Source organism: Dermacentor silvarum, chromosome 5, assembly GCF_013339745.2.
Source record: "Dermacentor silvarum isolate Dsil-2018 chromosome 5, BIME_Dsil_1.4, whole genome shotgun sequence".
Classification (NCBI taxonomy): Eukaryota; Metazoa; Arthropoda; class Arachnida; order Ixodida; family Ixodidae; genus Dermacentor; species Dermacentor silvarum.
Genome location: NC_051158.1, coordinates 47,220,923 through 47,240,305, shown reverse-complemented (window position 1 = coordinate 47,240,305; position 19,383 = coordinate 47,220,923). Strand labels below are relative to the sequence as shown.

The 19,383-nt window shown below is 45.1% G+C and overlaps 1 protein-coding gene across 1 annotated transcript in view; it reads right to left on the bottom strand.

The window, feature by feature from the left end:
• Window positions 1–19,383, bottom strand: part of LOC119453370 (zinc transporter ZIP11-like) — a 58,489-nt gene that overhangs the window by 21,608 nt on the left and 17,498 nt on the right. Inside the window, 7 exon segments of the mRNA XM_049667819.1 lie at window positions 1,101–1,170; window positions 2,062–2,140; window positions 2,142–2,209; window positions 7,474–7,588; window positions 8,498–8,524; window positions 12,707–12,865; window positions 19,340–19,378. Coding sequence (XP_049523776.1) covers window positions 1,101–1,170; window positions 2,062–2,140; window positions 2,142–2,209; window positions 7,474–7,588; window positions 8,498–8,524; window positions 12,707–12,865; window positions 19,340–19,378 — 557 coding nt within the window.

Here is a 19,383-nt window from a genome sequence, read left to right as displayed (position 1 = left end):
AAGGAATACCGGGGCAATCAATGGAAACTTCCGCGGACACAGATGGTCAAATAATTTAGTTATAAGCGGCTGCATGCCGAACGCACCTCTTAAATTGCACGACCAAGAGCAACCGCTGAAGCAGAGCAGCGTCATATTGTGCACAAAGTCCAAGTGCGATGAGATCCTACCGCGCCCCGTGCGCTGTGTGCTTCGGAAGCGAGTGAAAGCGTGTGAGGGTGAGCTGAGAAGGAAGGTGGCTTGATGAGCGCTGTCTTCCCGCACTAGCAAGAGAAAGGGGAGCAAGCTTGCACTAATGCGATCACGCGCGCATGTTGGGGTGAGGAGGGAGTAAGGGGGGGGGGGGCAGGTTGGCTTGCATCTCTTTTCCTAGCCCGGCTGTCACGGCTGAGCGCACACACAGCCCATGGGCGAGGTAATCTGCCACGTGTGCAAAGACTGGGCGTGCTGAGGGGCGTGGCATCATGTGTGCTGTCTTCCCGTGCATTTAGTACTACAGGTTGTGTAACATCAAGTTTTCGAGATGCATTGAAGCGAGAGGCAGACGAAGCATTCACTCCCCGCTGCCGGCACTTTTCATGATAGCGATGTCCCACTGCGGGCGCCACTATCAGGTGGAATGGACGCAAAAGCGCGGCTGGTTTCGCTTCGTACCGCCAATGTGAAGATATCGGCGACACGGCATGAAATCGTATCTTATGTCGCCAGCTTTCAAATTCAACAAAATTAATTTTTGTCTAATTCAAACTTGCTTTTCCCAATTGCCCGATAATTTGGGAAATTTTTCGGCCCCTTCCATATAAGAAAAATCTATCGGCGACTCAACTTATTTACATAAAAGATCGAATTTCAATGTACTGAAATTTCAATATAACCAAGCAAATTGTTGACTTTGCATAAGCTCACACAGTTGAACTTATAGCACATCCTAAAGTTTGCTGTTCATACCTGGGTTCGCATGCCCAACATGCTCATCAGCTAGAACAGAACATTTATTTGCTAGTCATACAGTGCACACAGAACTCCAGCGAAAGCAAGAGTACACTGAAATGCGAACTACCACTATGCGAGCTGCACTTCCTGAAACCATGAGAACCCACCTGGCAGTTTCAAATGTGGAATGCTCCGAGCTACCGGCTGCACCGAATCCAACACCCACCGCAAGACCCTCTGCATACACACAGACACACACACAAAAAAAGAGAAAACAATGTAGAGAAAATATTAGGGTTTAGTATTACAAAAATCTCGACCATTTATTGCAAAAGTGAAACTTAACAGCACTATACAAGAGAAATGAAGAAAGAAAAGTATAACTGATGAGAAAATGAACATTAAAAAAAAAATCAAATCCATGGTCAATGAGCCTGGCCTTGTCCTTGGCTGTTTTTGCCAAGAACACGAAGTCGAACCCAGCTCGTCCGTGGAATGGGAGGGGTTAATGTGCCCAAAATTCTTGGCAGAATAGCATTGTTGTATTTCGTGCATTTTGCCCCTATCGAAATGTGGCTCACAGACTAAAATCAAACTCACAATACCACACTGAGCAGCGGAACATCGCCGAGTTCTTTCTACATATTTAAAAGTATAGATAGAAGAGTCTTGTTTCTTGATGGCCTCTTGTTTTCAACCGACTGCCACTGTTACTGATTTGTCACTTCGGTGCAATATGCACCTTACTGTATCAGTAGGTTCTCTGATGTCACAGATTCTGTAGCAAAAGAGTGTTATCTAATCAGATTGCATGTGCAACATGAATGCCGTTCTTGTATTTAGGCAAGCATGAGCGATTATTCTGGAAATGTGCTATGATACATGTATAAACAAAGGAAACACTCGACCCGTGAAATTAGATTTACATAACTTTGCTCACTAATTGTTGTGCTTTGAGTGTACCTCGTTATCCTGGGCACACGTCGCCCAATGAGGAGTTAGATTCGCGACTCAGTTTTAGCACTGTCTGCTTCTTCACCATCACTACAACATGACAATATACACACACCAGCATCTTTTGCAGACGCTGAACAGTGTAGCTAGTCGACGTCGTCAGCGAGCTCTCACCGGGAATGTTGTGCACAGTGACGGCAACCACCAGCAAGAAGATGCGCTTCCACCGCTTCAGGTTCTCAGCCGTCTCGGCAGTCATTGACGGTCGGCATAGTGACCTGTGTTGCCGTCAGCGGCTTCTTGCGCAGCTGCACGTTGGGATCTGCGAGGTGAGGCAACATGATGCCCATGTAATGGTTAGTGTGAAGGAGATGATTGCTTGAACTGCGATGCCATATAGGCTCGTGTAAGGGTTGCACTCTTTTTTTTTCACAATTTTGACGAGGTACGGCCCTTACACGGGACCGAAACTTTTGGTCCAAATGGTGCCGGTGTAGCCAGCGACTTGTGCCCACCCCAGATCCCTGGATGAACCATTGCATCAGAGGTCAATGCGCGGCTCTCACCATCTAGTAGCCGCACACATAAGTATGCTGCGCACGAACATACGCTAATGCACGCACGTGGTATCGTTGCACCAAATGTGATTGCTTTTCTGTTGGAAAATTTTTTCTTCTTCAAAATTTCGAGCTACCAAAATGAGGGTGCACTCGTGTAAGCGCCGTACCTTACACAAGTCTATATGGTAGTTATAGGGACTGAAAACAAATTTTTATGGTACAGTAGAACCCCGCTGATACGTTTTTCACGGGACCGTAAAAAAGAAACGTAAGAGCTGGGAAACGCAACAGCCGAGAAATAGGAAAAATTGAGAAATGAGGGTAGTGCTGAACTGCATGCAATATTATTTTAACTCTTACGTCTGAAAAAAAAAAAAAGTTGTAGTTTTGCCCGAAAGCCAAAGCATTCATTGCGATAGCAAATTAGTAGACAGCTATACAATGTAAGGATAGTAGTTTTATTGTCCGTATAAACTTGTAAACATTCGCTTATTAACAAGCATGGTGTCAGCGCCCACACGCAAACATGAACACATCACACTTGATGAGCGTGGACACGCGCTGTCAAATGCGGGCGTGAAGAAGCGCCGCTGCAGCAGTGAGCGAAGTGACCTTCGTGCTGTTGTCTATCGCTTCAACACAAACTGAGCATCGAGAACAAGCAGCACGCACAAAGCTACGAGCCACCGACGCACCTACACTGCCTAGAGTCTGCCCCCAACACAGATCGCTTTCAAGATACGGCCCGCGCGCCGCTGCGCAGTATGCAGTTGATGCTAGAGTGCAACGCCGCTCGCTATCCCTCCCTCCCCCTCCCCCCTCGCTCCCTCCTTGCTTTTCTTTCTTGCACGCGCGAGATTTAGACGCGGTCGTCGGCTCCCCTCGCACGCTTTCACTCGCACATGCAGCATACGGCGCAGCGACAGCGTTATCGCCCTTGGACTTTACACGGAACATCAATGCGCCAGAACTAATTTTAGCGCCCCAACGCGTCATGAACACCATCTTTAGATAGCAAATACAGATCTCAAAGGCCATACTTTTGCTGACGGAAACTGAAAATATGTCATAGGTGTCGCCCCCGGCACTTTGGGCGGCCAATGCCATCGTCAAGCCACCAAGCCAAGCGACATGAAAAGTCAAAATGGCCGCTCGGGCCGGCGTGGAGTGGCAGATCGCAACGTATGATGCGGGAACGGTCCCACAGTTGCAACGCAACAGCTGGGTTACCAATGCATTGGGTTCTATGGGAGCTGTGCCGGGACCGGCCAAAAACGACATAACAGCCGAGAAAACATAGCACCTGTGAACGTAACAGCGGGGTTCTACTGTACTCACATTTTTTGAGTGCGACACTGACGTAAATGTAAAATGTTCCTCACTGATATCAGTGCGATGCGAATATATGCTTATAACAAATATTGGATATAACGAAGGCACTCTCATGTCAGATCAGACTTCGTTTTTAACGAGTTTCAACTGTACATCTGTGTACGTATAGAATTGTCCCAGCGCCATCAACCAAAAGTCATCTGATGCAAAGCTGTGAAACTGGTCCCTTGCCATGCAGGAATTCCCATTCTCTACACTCGTGTGCTCCCTTTAATGGGGGACTGCATTGTAGCAGAGGTGCTCGCAACAAAACAATGCCAGCTTGCACAAATAATATGCGTATGTTGGCTGAATAAGTGGCTGCAGTTGACTTGTCTTCTTCAGGTGGATGACAACTTTTTTCCTTTCGTGAAACTGCTTCCACCCTGTGGATTCCCATGTAGTTGACCTGCCATATTAAGTGCTTCTATGCTTTTAGTTGTCGATTAATTCGGTTTCACTCTGTGATCTGCCAGCCTCAGATGGTAGAACGATCACCTCGAAAAGGCATTGGTTCCAGGTGCGATCCTCAGACCAGGACAGATTTTTTGTCAACTGCAAAACTTCCATTTTGAGAAACCCATATAGGTTTTTTTTTTTTGTTAGTTTCATGTTAATCTTGGGAGGATGATCTTGGGTAGCAGACAACTTTTTGCTTTCATGAGAGTTCCTTCCCCTAGTGGATTTCCACAGAATTGATTTGCCACATCAAGTGAAGAGAATTTTTTTTCACATTATTGCTAAAACTTCAAAATGTTTTCTTTCCTAACGTTTGACCGATTATCTCAAAGAAGCGAAAATAACAAGAATAACTATTTTTCTGTGTTATCTCTAACATCATCATCATCCACCTATTTATGCCATTGCATGGCCAGAGGCGATCTCCATGTACCCCTGTTTCCTGTACCGCTGTGTTTCGATCAGCATGTCCAGTGTTCATTAATTTAGGTGTTAAATAGGAACACAGCCTCAGGTGACTTCTTCAAGTGGTTTCAAGTGGTGCCTAGACTCAACCCTTCATGTGTGTGCCAAGGGCAGCGAGGGAAGTGCCGGACAGTTACTGTTGCGAAGAAACCAACGTGAACCTCGCAGCGTGGCCGACATTTGTTATGCCGCCAGAGTATGGAGATTTGGTGCATGCATTGACTGAACTTTTGTCTACTTGTAGCGAAAGCCTGGCAATGGTACAGATACAGACTGTCTAGAGGTCACAGGCAAGCATACTGTATTTTTTCTATGTGTAACCCGCCACCATGTATAACCTGCACCCCCAATTACAACAGTTTGGAAAGAAAAAAAATGCAAGGACACCTAAGCCCTTCTTATGAGTCTGAATGCGAAAGCATTAATGTTCAATTGAACCAACTGAACGCCACTGAGTGGTCCTTTCGAGTTATGAACTCCTCGCAGGCAAGCGAGTGTGTCGAGATGTTTGGCATGTTTTGATTTGGCCTTACTGAGACGCAGTTAGAATGTAGGTGAGAGCTAGCGCTGACAAGGAATGTGCTGATAACACAGGCTCACGCAAAACCTGGTGCACTGATGTTTCGTTTTGCCCGCTCTGCTCCGTCGAGGCGCGCTCGTGACGTGGCGTCACAGCCAATGGGAATTTAGGCTGCTACAGATGCCGGACGCCGGCTTTTTTGCTCAATGAGCTATTTGACACTTTTGCATAAAAAAAAAAATATAAATATATATATATCTTCACGTATAATGCGCGAAAATAACTGCATACAACAATGCTCAAATCTGTGCAAAGAAAGTCTCCATTTGCGGAAGCACAACTTGTCCACACTGTATATTCAGCCAGCCGCTCTGCTCCCCCATTCCTCGGCGATGCTGACAAAGCTGGATTCACATACCGGATGTTATCGCAAACGAATCAGTCACGCGAAATGTGACGTGAATCGAATTACTTCGCAGTTAACATTCACACAACAGAGGATGACAGCGCACATGGAACAGCTCTCGCATGGGTAATGCCGATGGTGCAAACGCAACTACAAACGCGACTGAACCGAAAATCCCAAGAGTGATTTGGCTCACCGCCGTATCGTGTGTGGACTGAGTGCACTATTCGTGTGGACCGAGTGCAACTTCGTGTGGACCAAGTGCACTATTCACTAACTGCTAAGCGCAAAATGGCCACCGTAAAGAGAAAGACAATGGGCGACCATGAAACAGGAGAGAAGGAAGCTTCAACACACATGGGTGGAAGCAGCATTCACAAAAATCAAGTACCTTCTGACATCTGATCGCTGCTTGGCCAAGTACCACCCATCTTATGCCACAACAGTCTCGGCTGATGCCAGCTCTTTTGGACTTGGAGCAGTCCTGTTGCAATCCCAACCAGGTGGTGAATGCAGGCCAGTAGCCTTTGCCTCAAGGTCAATGACCCCCACAGAACAAAGATACAGCCAAACAGAAAAAGAGGCCTTGGCTACAGCGTGGGCCATCCAGAGGTTTGACGAGTTCTTCAGAGGCATCACCTTTACTGTAGAAACTTATCACCTTCCTCTGGTGTCACTATTTGGAAAGATGGAACTTGATGTGCTTCCTCTGAGGGTGCAAAGACTCAGGCTGAAGACAATGCCCTATCAGTTCCAGATGATGTACGTCCCTGGACAATTGTTATCTACGGCTGATGCATTGTCTCGCACCCCTCCAAAGGTGCATCCAGTGGACACTGTAGAACATTTAGCTACAGAAGTCGTGGCTTCCGCTCCAGATGTGCTCCAGGCGTGGAGATAACGAAACTTTTAATGGCAGAGAACCTTGCCTTGAGATGTGGCTTCACGGCAGCGCGGCGCACGCTGTTGTGAAGCCACACTTAAAGGTGGAATTAGCATATAACCCATACCGCGACATTACTGTTAATTCCTTAAAACATTTTGGTGCGGGTTATATACGTAGAAATACGGTATGTGCATGCAGTAACGCATTGACAAACTTGAGCCTTATTCTAGGACAAACACTTTGGAAGATACTTCCACATGTGACTAGCACACGACGCGTCGACTGGTGACTGCATTACTGGCACTGCCCCAAGAATTCCATCACTCATAGACGCCAATGCGTCTTGCACTAGTCTTAAATTGAAGGTATCCTCAAAAGTGGCCATCCAAGAATACCTTTATTGGCCACTTGTGGAATAGAGTTACTTATTTTCTGGTGAATCTGATATGTCGGACTCCCGATAATTCAGACCTTTTCGGCGGTCCCCGCCGAGTCTAAATTATCAGTCGGCAACTGTAGCAAAATACTTAACATGATTGTGCTGGTGGTCACCACGCAAATTTTGATGTCTGTCATTAAGCTTGATCAACAAAAATTATAATTTCATCTAGAAGTGGCCATTTTTAATACCCAGAGAGAGAGAGAGAAACATCCATTTCAGAGACAGTGTTGCTGAAACGAAATAAAAGAATACTACACAAAAAGCGTGTAGCTCTGTGTCGTGCAAGAATTGCAGCAGTGTCTCCGAAAACTTGTCCCTCACCCAACGGTTATAGCCATCACCAGACCTGCACGGACATGCCCCGACTTTGAAGATGAACGCAGGACGATGGCTAATACTTTGCACTTGGCACACACAATTGTGACAAGGAGTGCCCTTCGATCCCAGCTGTCAGAGAAATGGTTCTTTCCAACTCACCCGAGTACCCATTCCGATAGGCAAGGGCCGACTCCTCGCCCGTCTGAATGTGGCGCTTGAGCGCTGACTTCTTTTCCAGCTGCATGGCCAGGGCCAGATCTGCCTTGTGGCCGTCCTACAGAAGAGCAGAACATTAACATCATCGCCCTCTTTTAACTATCAAGCTTTTAACTATCAAGCAAGCTTTCGTTGCAAACCTTTTTGGGCTTTGCTGACCATGGCTGCTACTGGGTGCTGTTGCGGCTTTCCCGAGTAGCTCAACAGACAGCGGCTAACGAGTTGGCACACGAGACTAACGAGTTGGCACACATGTATAGCCATCTGTACTACCCTCACAGATGTGCCAGTCACTGGCTCTGCTCTCTATGTAATTATGCAATGAAACAATGAAGGCTACCTCAAGTATTCTTACTGCAAGAAAAATTAGCCTTCAAGCTGAGTAATTTTAGTAGGTATCTGAGTAATCGTAGACAATACACATGAATAGCAGAAACAAATCTGACAATAAACTCGTGACAGCCAGAGTCCTGCAAGGTTCAGTACTCGAACCACATTTCTTTTGCTTGTTTGTGAACGATTATCCTTCGTATCTTGTGCATTCAAAAGCTGTACTAAATGCGGAAGACACTGCCCTTCTGATAACACACCGCTCAATAGAAGCAGCAGAAGTTCTCGCAAACGAGGACGTGAATAACAGAATTAAGTGGTTTGCCAGCAATAAGTTAGCCATAAATGCAAACAAAACAAAATTTATTGTCTTCGCCTCAAATCGCAAACTTGTCCCAAGTAACTGCAGTCTCCGCCTTAGTAGAGTAGCTATAGAATGTGTCGACGCATATAAATATTTACGAGTGACAATTCACTCGGCTTTTCATTGGGTATCCCGCATCGACCACCTATGTAAAAAGTAAAGCGTAGGTTGTTTGTCATTAATTAAGGCCTGAGGAGATTTCAGCAATGAAATACTTTTAGCATTTTTCACTGCCATATGACCTACTGCATAGAATCATGGGGTCATACTTACCCGTCGCATTACGCAGCTGTAAGCACTCTGTAGAAGAGAGCGACAAGAATTATGATCTTTTCACCTGCAAACGCTCCATTTGCTCCACTCTTTAAATATTTGAACATTATGCCATTCATTCAGGCTCGTAATTATAAAACTGCAGTCCTAATTCACAACATAGCATGTACAATATAGACCACTTACAACGAAGAATGCACCCCCCCTCCCTACCCTCCCCCCTCAGAGCCTTGCGCGCAACTGAAGACGGCGTGCTTCCTTCCCGCTTTCCTCCCTTGCGTGCGTGAGATTGAGCTGCGAACACCAACTCGCCCTCACATGCTTTCACTCGCACATACAGCAACGGCGCGCGGCGACAATTATATTGCTCTTGGACTTTATATGGAACCTCAAGGCGACAGAGACAGCAACGGCAGAAATGCGCCTGGAGTGTCGATCTACTCGCTATCGCAATAAATTGTTTTGGTTATAGTGCGGTACCGCTTATAGTGCGGATATTCCCGACACCGGTGACTTACTGTTATAAGCGGTCTACACCGTTAGTACAGTGTAGACCGCTTATCGTATCCGTCATCGTACCTAAAGTGGCTTCATCGTAACACAAGGCAGGCGAAGTGCATGAATTCGTTAAAAGCCAATAATGTGTGTGGCCGTCTTGTGATGTCCTTTGCTGGCCCAAATCTGGAATGAAATATCCCTGTGGATTAAGCATACCCGAAATTTTACAGCTGCATTAATAAAACACATACCACAAAATTCCTTGTTTTGAACATCAGACGTCAATGTATACCGCATGTAACCTATCCCGTACCTTGAATAAATATTACATATATTTTGGAATTTCAATTGTATCTTCTGTATTCACTATCCATGTATACACCTTCTTAATGAAATATTTTAGTCATGTGTGTGCCTTCTCGTTCACCTTTCGCTTTCATCTGTTTTAGAACATCTTTATGCGATGGATCCATTACTAGCCTAATTGGCTAAGAATCCAGATGCTTGATCACTGTTGTACCACTTATCTTTGCCAACAAAAGTATTCCATTTCATTTCATAATAAGCCAATTTGACTTCATTGAAGCTTTCTCCCATTTTTGTTAATCGGAGGAGTATCTGGCCTCGATCACATGATGTGTACTTCCCTCCTGCCAACGGCAACCAGCCCTTTGAAACGCACCTGCTGTCACGCGAGAGCTTTGTGGTGTCTGAAAGTTTAGATGCTTAGATGCAATGTTTGGTTGTGGCGCTGCATTGTGTTTCATTGTCACTTGAGCTGATATCTTGCTCCTTCTTCTGCTTAAACATGTAAGCCACATTTAGTTACCCAAAAATATATTTTTTTATTTTAAAAAAATGTGGAAGTCACCATGGCCAAACCCGCGTTTCATCTCCATTACAAATTTTACTCATTCAGGTAATCATTGCTGAAAATAGTTGCTTTTACAGGCAACATATTTTTGAAATCCTAAATCAAGTTTCCAGAAAAGTGCACAACAAAAATTACATTCTGCATACCATTTATTAGTTTTCGTTAGAAAAATCCCAAATTCAGCTGGTGGTGCACTAATCTGCAGCTTTATTTTCAGGATCTATTAGGAACTCAGCACACTAAAACTTGTCTGCAAAGTAGATGCATGCTTCCTCCGGGTGTGGTGCAGAATTAATATTCATAGCAAGTGCTTAGATTGGCTGGTAGTGAACAGTAGATGACAAGCAAAGATTAGAATTATACAAAGGGAATACTTACATTAAACTAACCCACATTTGCCTCTAGCAGTGGTGTCACTGATGAACTGAGATTTGGAGCAATTTTTGGAGCAGCAAAATCTTAATTTTGGAGCAGTTTGGAGCATCCAGATACAGATTTCAGAGCACTTTGGAGCTGATAAATGCCAGCTGCTGAACACGTCCAAAGCTATTTCAAACACTTAAAATTGACAAGTGTTATTCCAGAAAGTATTTGCTTGCTATAAAACAATGTTGCTAGGCCTCTAAATATCGCGAGTTTCCATTTAATTTAAACGAAGACAACAAACCTGTTCACAAAGTGCGCTGTAATCAGTTTATTTCAAGTTGAGTGAAGCTGCTCAGATGTTGCCTTTTACACCGTATAATTTTTTCATTGACAGCTGACACTTTGTTATGTTTTCAGCAAGGCTCCAGCATCAGTCAGAAACACTTGGCCAGACTCAACGTCATCAATGCTTTTCTGAGCCAGGCCAGCCTTGATGAGCCCCTCGTAACACTCAGTCATTGCTTCAGACGACACCAGGTACTTTTCAATGGTCCATTTTTCTTCGTAAAGCTGAAGCCTCTGTTCAGCAACTGGCCGATTCACAACTGGCGTCGACCGATTATTTCGACACCAGCAATTCAAACAAGCTCGATTATTCGGACTACTTTGAGGCACCATCACTGGCCCATAAATTTAAAGTATAAGTACGAGCAAAATTTCGGACACCTTAAGGTACACCATTCTATATTATTTGGACTCCGCCTGCACGACTGCGTGCTAATTTGACCGCCAAGTTGAGCAGAAATAGCAATATTTTGGCGTTGATACGTCGCTGGCATCGCCGCAGCATGGTGGTCGGCCATTTTGCCGACACCTCCTGGAAACCGAAACTAGCGAAGCCTAGTTATTCCAGCACCGATCGGTGTCCAAACCGTCGGGCAAGCGAACTCCGGCGAGCTATTCGTGAGTGCATTCGGGTTGGCTCCATGCATCCAGCGTTTATTCATTGACATGTTAACTAGCGACACGGTCGCGGCAACTTAAGTTGTTTAAGCGGCGCCAACTACACCCTCAATGTCTCCGCCGAGGAGGACAGTGACTGTATCAAAAAAAAAAAAAAACGGCGTCATTTAGTATGATAGCGCGATCAACTCCTGCGCGGCCCTTGTATTCCACCGTTCTCTGCCGGCTGCTCCCATATAACGCAGGCGGAGTGCCGCTCTTATACCACTGACGAAGCGCAAGGAGTGGCAGCGGAAAGGCATCGCTACAAAATCGCGGTCCTGTTGCCAAAGGTTGAAGATTCGGAGCATGCATTAATTGTACTTTCGTCTAGTTGTGACGACAGCATAACAATGGTAGAGATAGGGACTGACCAGATCGTAGGCAAGCGTACGTGCGAGCAGGACTGCATTGACAAACTTTGGCTTTATTTTTGGACGATCCCTTTCCAGGACACTTTCACTTTCAGCGACATTTCGCGTGACTAGCACTGGACATGTCGACGGATGATAGCGTTCCTGGCACGCTACCAAGTATGCCGACGCTGACGCTAGAGACGCGAAATCTCGCGAAAGTTAACGTATCCCCGAAAGTGGTCAACCGAGAATAATGTCTTTTTTAGCCATTGGCAGGAATAAATTCACTTCTTTTCTGGCGAATTTGGATATTTCCGACTCCCAATTATTCGGACTTTTAGGCAGTCTCCATCGAGCCTGAATTATCGGTCGCCGATGTATAGATAATGTGAAGTTCGAGCCTAGCACGTCTGCGGGCCACTGCGGCTACACATGTAATGTGCAGTTGCCCATTTGGCGCACTTTGGCACAAAATCGTGTATTTTTATCCGCATGGCGCAGGAAATCTCGCCTGCCACAATCCGACATATTTGGCGCAGGAGTGGGAGCACTGCTCTGGTAACATTGTGAGAAACTCCATAGCAGCCACACTTGAGAGACAATCGCAGTAAGTGGTAATGTGATGGCAAAGTGATCGCATCTGCTGGCAGTCATCATCATCATCATCAGCCTATATTTTATGTCCACTGCAGGACGAAGGCCTCTCCCTGCGATCTCCAATTACCCCTGTCTTGCGCTAGTGTATTCCAACTTGCGCCTGCAAATTTGGGTGATGGCGTGGAGCAGAGGTAGAATACCCGGCTTCAAATCTGAAGGTAGAAAGTTCGAATCCTACTCCAGTCCACCACATTTTCAGGCATGGAGTGGTGCCTGACACCGGCAAGAAAAAAAAATATATCGCCGAGAGCTAGTGGGGCCATACTAGTTCAGATGCAACCAAACTAGGAAGGCCCACTAAGCTTCATCAAAGTCACTCCCTCACCAGAACAGGAATTGGCCTCCCTCGTGCAGTATTCGGCCACTACCTCCCTCATGACTGCTGGCAGTGAAACGTCCCAAATGATGGCATCCGTGTCAGAGCCAGACAGTCAAAGGAGCCTCGAGGAAACTTACATAGGATGGGATCAGCTTGTCCATGGCGTAGACAAACAGCGCGCCCAGAAAGAAGCCGAAGCCAACGGGAATGAATGCCAATCGGCCGTAGCCACCCGTCGACTCGGCGATCTCGATGGCCGGCGCTAGTAAGGACCAAAATGAAGCTGCCAGCATGACCTGCACATGTGAAAACACAGAGGAAGTAACGAGTGAATAGAGCAACCAAGACTTCCTTTTCGAAGGTGTTAGCACCATCATTAGCCCATTTTGAGGGCATTGCAGGATGAAGGCCACTCCAAATTAGTACCCCTGTATTGCATCAACTGACGATACCTTATGGCTGCAAACTTCATGTCATCGTGCCAGATAATTTTCTTTCAGTCCTTGATTTCACTTCCATCATTGTGGCCGCCCATCCTGTCATTCTAATAGACCAATGGTTATCTGTTCTGCGCATTTCAAGGCCTGCAAAACTCTATTATGCCATCTTAGAGTGTGTTCCAATTCTGGGCAGTACCGGAGACAGTCTACGTAGACAACTAAGGAGACAGCTTCAAGCCCAAGTTATGAAAAGCATCTAGAACCATCTGGAAGATTATGGGGAGGCACCTCTGCGACATGACGCCCCCTCGGGGTGACAAGAAAAATCTAAGAAAAGCGCCCATTATCTCTGTATTTGAACTCTCCGTGTCCGTGAACCTATGAAAAACACTTTGTAGCTTACATTAAAAGCAGATAGGAAAGCGTGACCGCATTTTCTTGTGCGCAGTCAACTTTCCCGTCAAGTTTTCAAGCTTCCTGCTCAGCCGCCATCTTGTTTAGACAGCAATGTAGCCTGCATCATATCCGACTTCAACGCTGTCTTCGCAAAGCTGTCTTTTCTGACCGCTTCGTCAGAATTGGAACGAGACTTAAGGTGGCCACTGTCCACTTAGCCGTCAACAGCGAGTACTAGAACACAACCTTTGTCTCAAGTAGAATATCAGTCATGCGTGTCTGCTCTTCAATCCACATCGCTGTCTTCCTGTCACTTGACGAGCTCTCTAAGTCTGCCCCCATAATCTGTCTCTGCCATTTTCCCAGTGCTGTGTGTGAGTGAGTTATAACTATCAATACATTTACATGGCGATTCCGGTTAGTAGTTCTGGCGTACGGTAATGAACAAAATTTGTATCATACATCGCTCCTGGCCATATTGGTCGCGTGCACCAAATGAAAAGACTGAGTTGGCTAGTTTTTCCGCCAACTGAATTCGAAAGACTGCCGAACATACCCGCGACCTGTGCCTTGAATAGATGAGTTGCACTAGCCACTATGTGCACTCCCCTCTTTAACTGCCAATGACGAGTTAATGTGTCATGAACTTTCCGCAATTTTTGCACATGCGTATATGAGCAGTTTCTTTTAGCATTTGAGAAATAAATAATAGATAATGACTTTTGCTATTTCTTGTTCAATGAGACCAGTAAAAATGCAATAGGCATTCCTGGTATCATTTTTTTAGAAATTTGCGTGAAATGCAAGTGTGAAATTACTTCCCCACATTAAAACTTTTTTTTTCAAAATTTGTCATGGTAGTTAAGGTATTAATATTATTAGCAAGGGAGCAACAGTGCTGTGTGCTGACACCTTGCCAAGCTGTCAATAAACGACATGCGCAGGACTCTTAGTGCTCGTCGGTGACTGTGTTCAACCTAACACCTAGTCTTAAAGCGGTACAGTCAAACCTCGATATAACGAAGTTGTACTTGCAGTGAAAAACTTTGTTATATCGAGAATTTCGTTATATTGAGGTTTCATTAATTCAATAGAACTAAGATGGGGAAATAAAAATAGTTCGTTGCATCTCGAATTTCGTTAAATCGAGGTTCGTTATATCGAGGTTTGACTGTATTTACACATATCTTTGAAGTTGTACAAGCTCTACCACATCATCCTTCTCACATGCAAGATGATGACAGTTAGCAAGTACGAAGGTTGGCAAACACTTATATTGTAATTTTATACGAAAGGTAAGTCTCACACTGATGGACCTGATGTCATCCACATTAACGTGACATCATGACAAAAAGAAAAGGTTCCCGACAATGCGTAGCAACTGGCTAGGTGCGACGACGCTGCAAATAAAAATAAATAACCAAGAGTGCTGTGCGTGTTTCTTCTGGCTGTGTTCACTTGTAGCAGCCACAGCGATCGCAGGAACAAAGCTAGCCAATGTACCGTGAGGCCATGACACATATACCTTTTGTGTACCAAAGCCAAAACTGGTTCGCAGAGACAAGTATTGTAGTAAATTATTTATAGCACTCTGATGCTTGCCAGTACAGTGAAACCTCGATATAACGACCCTCGATTTAACAAAATTCGCTATGTGATGAACTTTTTTTATTTCTCCATCTTAGTTGTATTGAATTAACAAAACCTAGATATAACGAAATTTTCGATCTAACGAAGTTTTTCGCTGCAAGTACAATTTCGTTATATCTAGGTTTGACAGTATATTATGTGGAACTTTTAGAGGGTTTGGACCTTCAGATAATGCAAAAAAATAATGAAAAAACATACAAGTCGAAAAATTTTGTCAGTATTGGTTTATGTCAGCTTGCTACACGATGTCAGAAGACAATACAAGAGAAGACAAGGGAGAAGTCTGCGTTTGGAATTCCAATATGTGTTTCCCCTTGTGTTGTCTTTTCTTACTTTGAGCAGTTGGTACCCAACAGTTTGAGTATCAGCCATGTTTGCTTGCAACGTAAGCAGCGCCAATGTGTTTCCACTCCTGGCCTTGAAATGCTCTGATGATCAACCGAACATTTGCCATAGGTAGGCAGACATGCTTTCTCTGGCTCCCATCTAAATTTGAAAGCTGTCCCACTGTAATCGAGGTTGGACAGTTAGGTAAATACCGAAATCTATCATCAAACGCACCAGTGTAAAATTAAAGCAATCAACTTTATTTTGCTGAACAGCTGGTCTGAGCAAGACCAACACTACAGTGTGATATTTTTCTATTTTGACTTGTGTTGTACTCTCTGTATTGTACTTGGATTGCCTTCGGTTGTGTACTCTCCTTTTCTCCATTTTTCTTACCATTTACCCTCCCCCATTTCCCTTTTCCCAGTGCAGGGTAGTACACTAGATATTCTCATCTGGTTAACCTGCTTGCCTTCCACTTTATTTGTCTCTCTTTTCATCTTTTCAGAAAACCAATTACAAGCACATATGAAGCAATGAGTTGCTTGCGACATCATAAAGTGTCATCAGCCCAGACGTTTGGTGCCAAGTTTCGTATCCAAGAAAGAAACTTCTTTTAGAGGCTCGATTACTCTGTTGGTCCCTTAAAAGGAACACTAAACACTTGAACAGTTTATAATCATAAAAAGCATTCTATCAAAGCATTATTTCGGGGAATTTTGTGGTAATAGGTTGATCACTACAAGAGAAAGAGACATTAAAAAAAAAAAATTTAGACCAATATCCCAGTGCTAGTACGACAGTGTGACATTACGGATTTCAATGTATATTTTTGTATTTGTGTTGTTGTGGCTCAACAAAAGTTCTTGCAACTCCCCCAAGTGCAGTCGTTGGCTCTTCTGGAGTCAACCTTTACTGATAAAATAATAAACTAGGCCAGAGCAGACAATGTCAAAGTGCAGAAAAACTTTATTTTTACTTTTGAAGGAAAGGGGCTGAGGGACAGAGGGGGGAGGGGAGGGTTGTGCTATGCACAGTAGTCCCTCGCAGCCCGCTCAGCCAACCCAAGGATGGCCTACTGGATATAGGGCCTGGAGCTGCGCAAGGCAGCCTCCCACTGCTCCTCGCTACCTATTAATTTACGAGGGATGGGGCATGATGTGATTAAGATTCGCTTAGGTTGTGGAGCAAGATTTACAACTATGGAAGGGGTAGAGGAGGGGTGGATGAGGTGAGGAGAGGGAAAGTGCGAGTCTGCAGTTGTCGCCACAGCAACTCGTGCCTGCGCGGGGATTTATTAGCTGTGGGAAGGTTAAACGGCCTGCGGGTAGTGGCTACAGATGTTGTGAAAAGGTACAAGGCGATCACGCCCAGCTAACGGAGCCGTTGCCGCAACGGAGTCTGGCTCATCTAATGCATGCGCACGGACCATAATATCCTCAGGCGGTGCGGTGAGCCGCTTCGTTTCCGGCAAGGCCCTCCGCTTAGTCCAAACCTTCATACTCAGTAAGATTACTTATGCACTCTCTTACCTCTACCTCTTCAAAAGGGAAGACAAGGAAATCAACACGCTCTTACACAAAATCTACAAATTCGCTTTCGGAGATCCCATCCAGACATCCATGGAAAGCCTCAAGCAGACAGGCACCCTCAGCGCCCTAAACGAACTCATCGAAGCCCATCTAACATCACAATATACCCGGCTCTCCAACATGGGAACTGAAAGATGCATACTCAACTCTCAGTATAAGGCCAACCTCCATCACTAAAACCAAATACACTGTTCCTCACCACATACATGTAAATCCACACATTCCACCAAGAGCAGCAGTGACAGTAGCAGGCGAAAGCTTTTGAGAAACAATTCTCCAAATCTAAGGAAGTGTTTTACGTCGGTGCTGCAGAATACAGTGCCGGTCCTTATTTTGCCACCTCTGTTGTTAATTCTCAAGACCAGATAGCCACTGCCGCCTCTGTTCCGGCTTCCTCTTCTGAAGAGGCGGAGGAAGCAGCCATAGCTCTGGCCCTTACCATTCCAAATTCTTCAACCGCCAGCGACATTAAAACTGCCGTCTACAACTTTGGAGCGGTTAGGGTGTCCAAACCAGCCCGCTCCCTCCTCTTGGCCAATCTACCCCAGCAAGATGCAGCTCTAATATGGATGGACTCCAGCGCAGGAGTTCTGTTTCTTTTAGTCCGCCATGCTTATTGGATATCCTGCCAATGAGCCGTAGAGTGTAGTCCACTGTTGTATGAAGTGCTTTGATGGTGTGTGTGTTGACTTGATTTCACACCCTCAGCTGTTGACGAGTACGGCTGTCCTGTTCAGTGTTATTTGTATATCGAAGCTATGCCTTTCAGAAACACGATGGGTGGGCAGGAGGAGCAGTTCAGAGAGCAGGCGATCAGACAAGATTCACGAGTCCCGTACAGGCTACCACCTTGTCGATGGCAGTCTGCAGGGTCTCCTGAATGTGACCGTCGGAGCTTCCTGGCATCCATGGGTGATGTTGTCAGCAAAGAGCGCAAATTTGAGATCCGGGATGGATCTCAGGGCTCAGCCGGCGGCATCATGGCAATATTGAAGAGGAGAGGAGATAACACTGATCCATGAGGTGTGCCGAGACTCCCCAATGAGTAAGAGGGGGAATGCTCAGACCCTATGTGGATAGTGGTTGTGCGGTCAGAGAGGACGGTGGCGATGTAATTATGGATTTTTTCGCCAACTCCTATAACATTGAGTTCCCTCAGGATGGCGAGGTGGCTGATGCTGGTAAAAGCTTTATGAAGGTCAAGGCCTAGAATTGCCCGAGTGTCTAAGCTAGTGTTAGGTGTAATCATGTCGTGCTTCAGGTAAAGCATGACATCTTGGCTGGAGAGTAATTTACAGATGCCTTCCATTTCATGGAGGTATAGGTTGTGATCCTTGATGTATTTGTTGAGGGGATTGAGAATTATGCGTTTGGGCGTAGATAATTTTGGCGTCCTTCCATGCGGTCGGTAGGGTACTGGTTTCTAGGCAGTGGTTAAAATGCTTAGTGAGGGCTGTAATAGAGTTGTCGTCGAGGTTATGACATCACGGCAAGCTAGTGCACGAGCTTCAAGGCTGCGTTTTGGCATGTCTTTCATGGCTTGCCATGACTTTTTTGATGGCAAGTGTGTGTGTTTTTGTTACAGCGAAGCTGTATACCTCTCGTTGGTCAGAAAATTTCGTGGCGTAACCACAAAACTCCTGGTTAACAAGGGAACGCAAACGGCATATCTTTCTTCGCAATCAGGCATACAGCTTATATATATATATATATACACACATAGGGATATATATATATATGTATATATATATATATATATATATATACACATAGGGAAGTCACCACGCTTTCATATATAAAAGGGAGACCCATCTAGCAACTACTTCAGTTCATTCTAAGGCTGCCATGGGTAGACCAGGAAAATTAAAGACACCAGAACAGTGTGAATACAATGCTCGACCATGTTTGATACAGCTTCGCTGGACATTCATGTTCGCAGGGCAGGATGGCAGGAAATTTTTTCTTTTTGTTTTATATTGCAGGGGAGTTATCTACTAATACTGTTCAACTTACTTTTTTCTCATTAGTGTCCCTTCAAGAAAAATGCAGGAGGGTTGTTTTGGTCTTCAAAGAGTATGATTCATTCAATACCCTAGTAGTGTTACTGGGTGATCCCTTTAATCAGTCAGCAAAAAGCACAACAACAACAACAACAACAAAGAATGTTAACAGCGTGTTCATTTGGGCTGGTTCGTGCATCTTGTCAAACAGCACACTTTTTTGAACGGCTTGACACGGGACGAAGACTGTCCCGTGTCTCTTTTTTTCGTCCCCTGCTGCGCTGTTAAAAAAATCTGCTGTGTAACAACAAAGACTTTTGTTGCTGATCAGGCAGCAAGATGATAACGCAAAACTTCCAACTTACCCCCGCGGCGAATCCGAGGCTGCCATCTAAAATTTTTCGCTGCA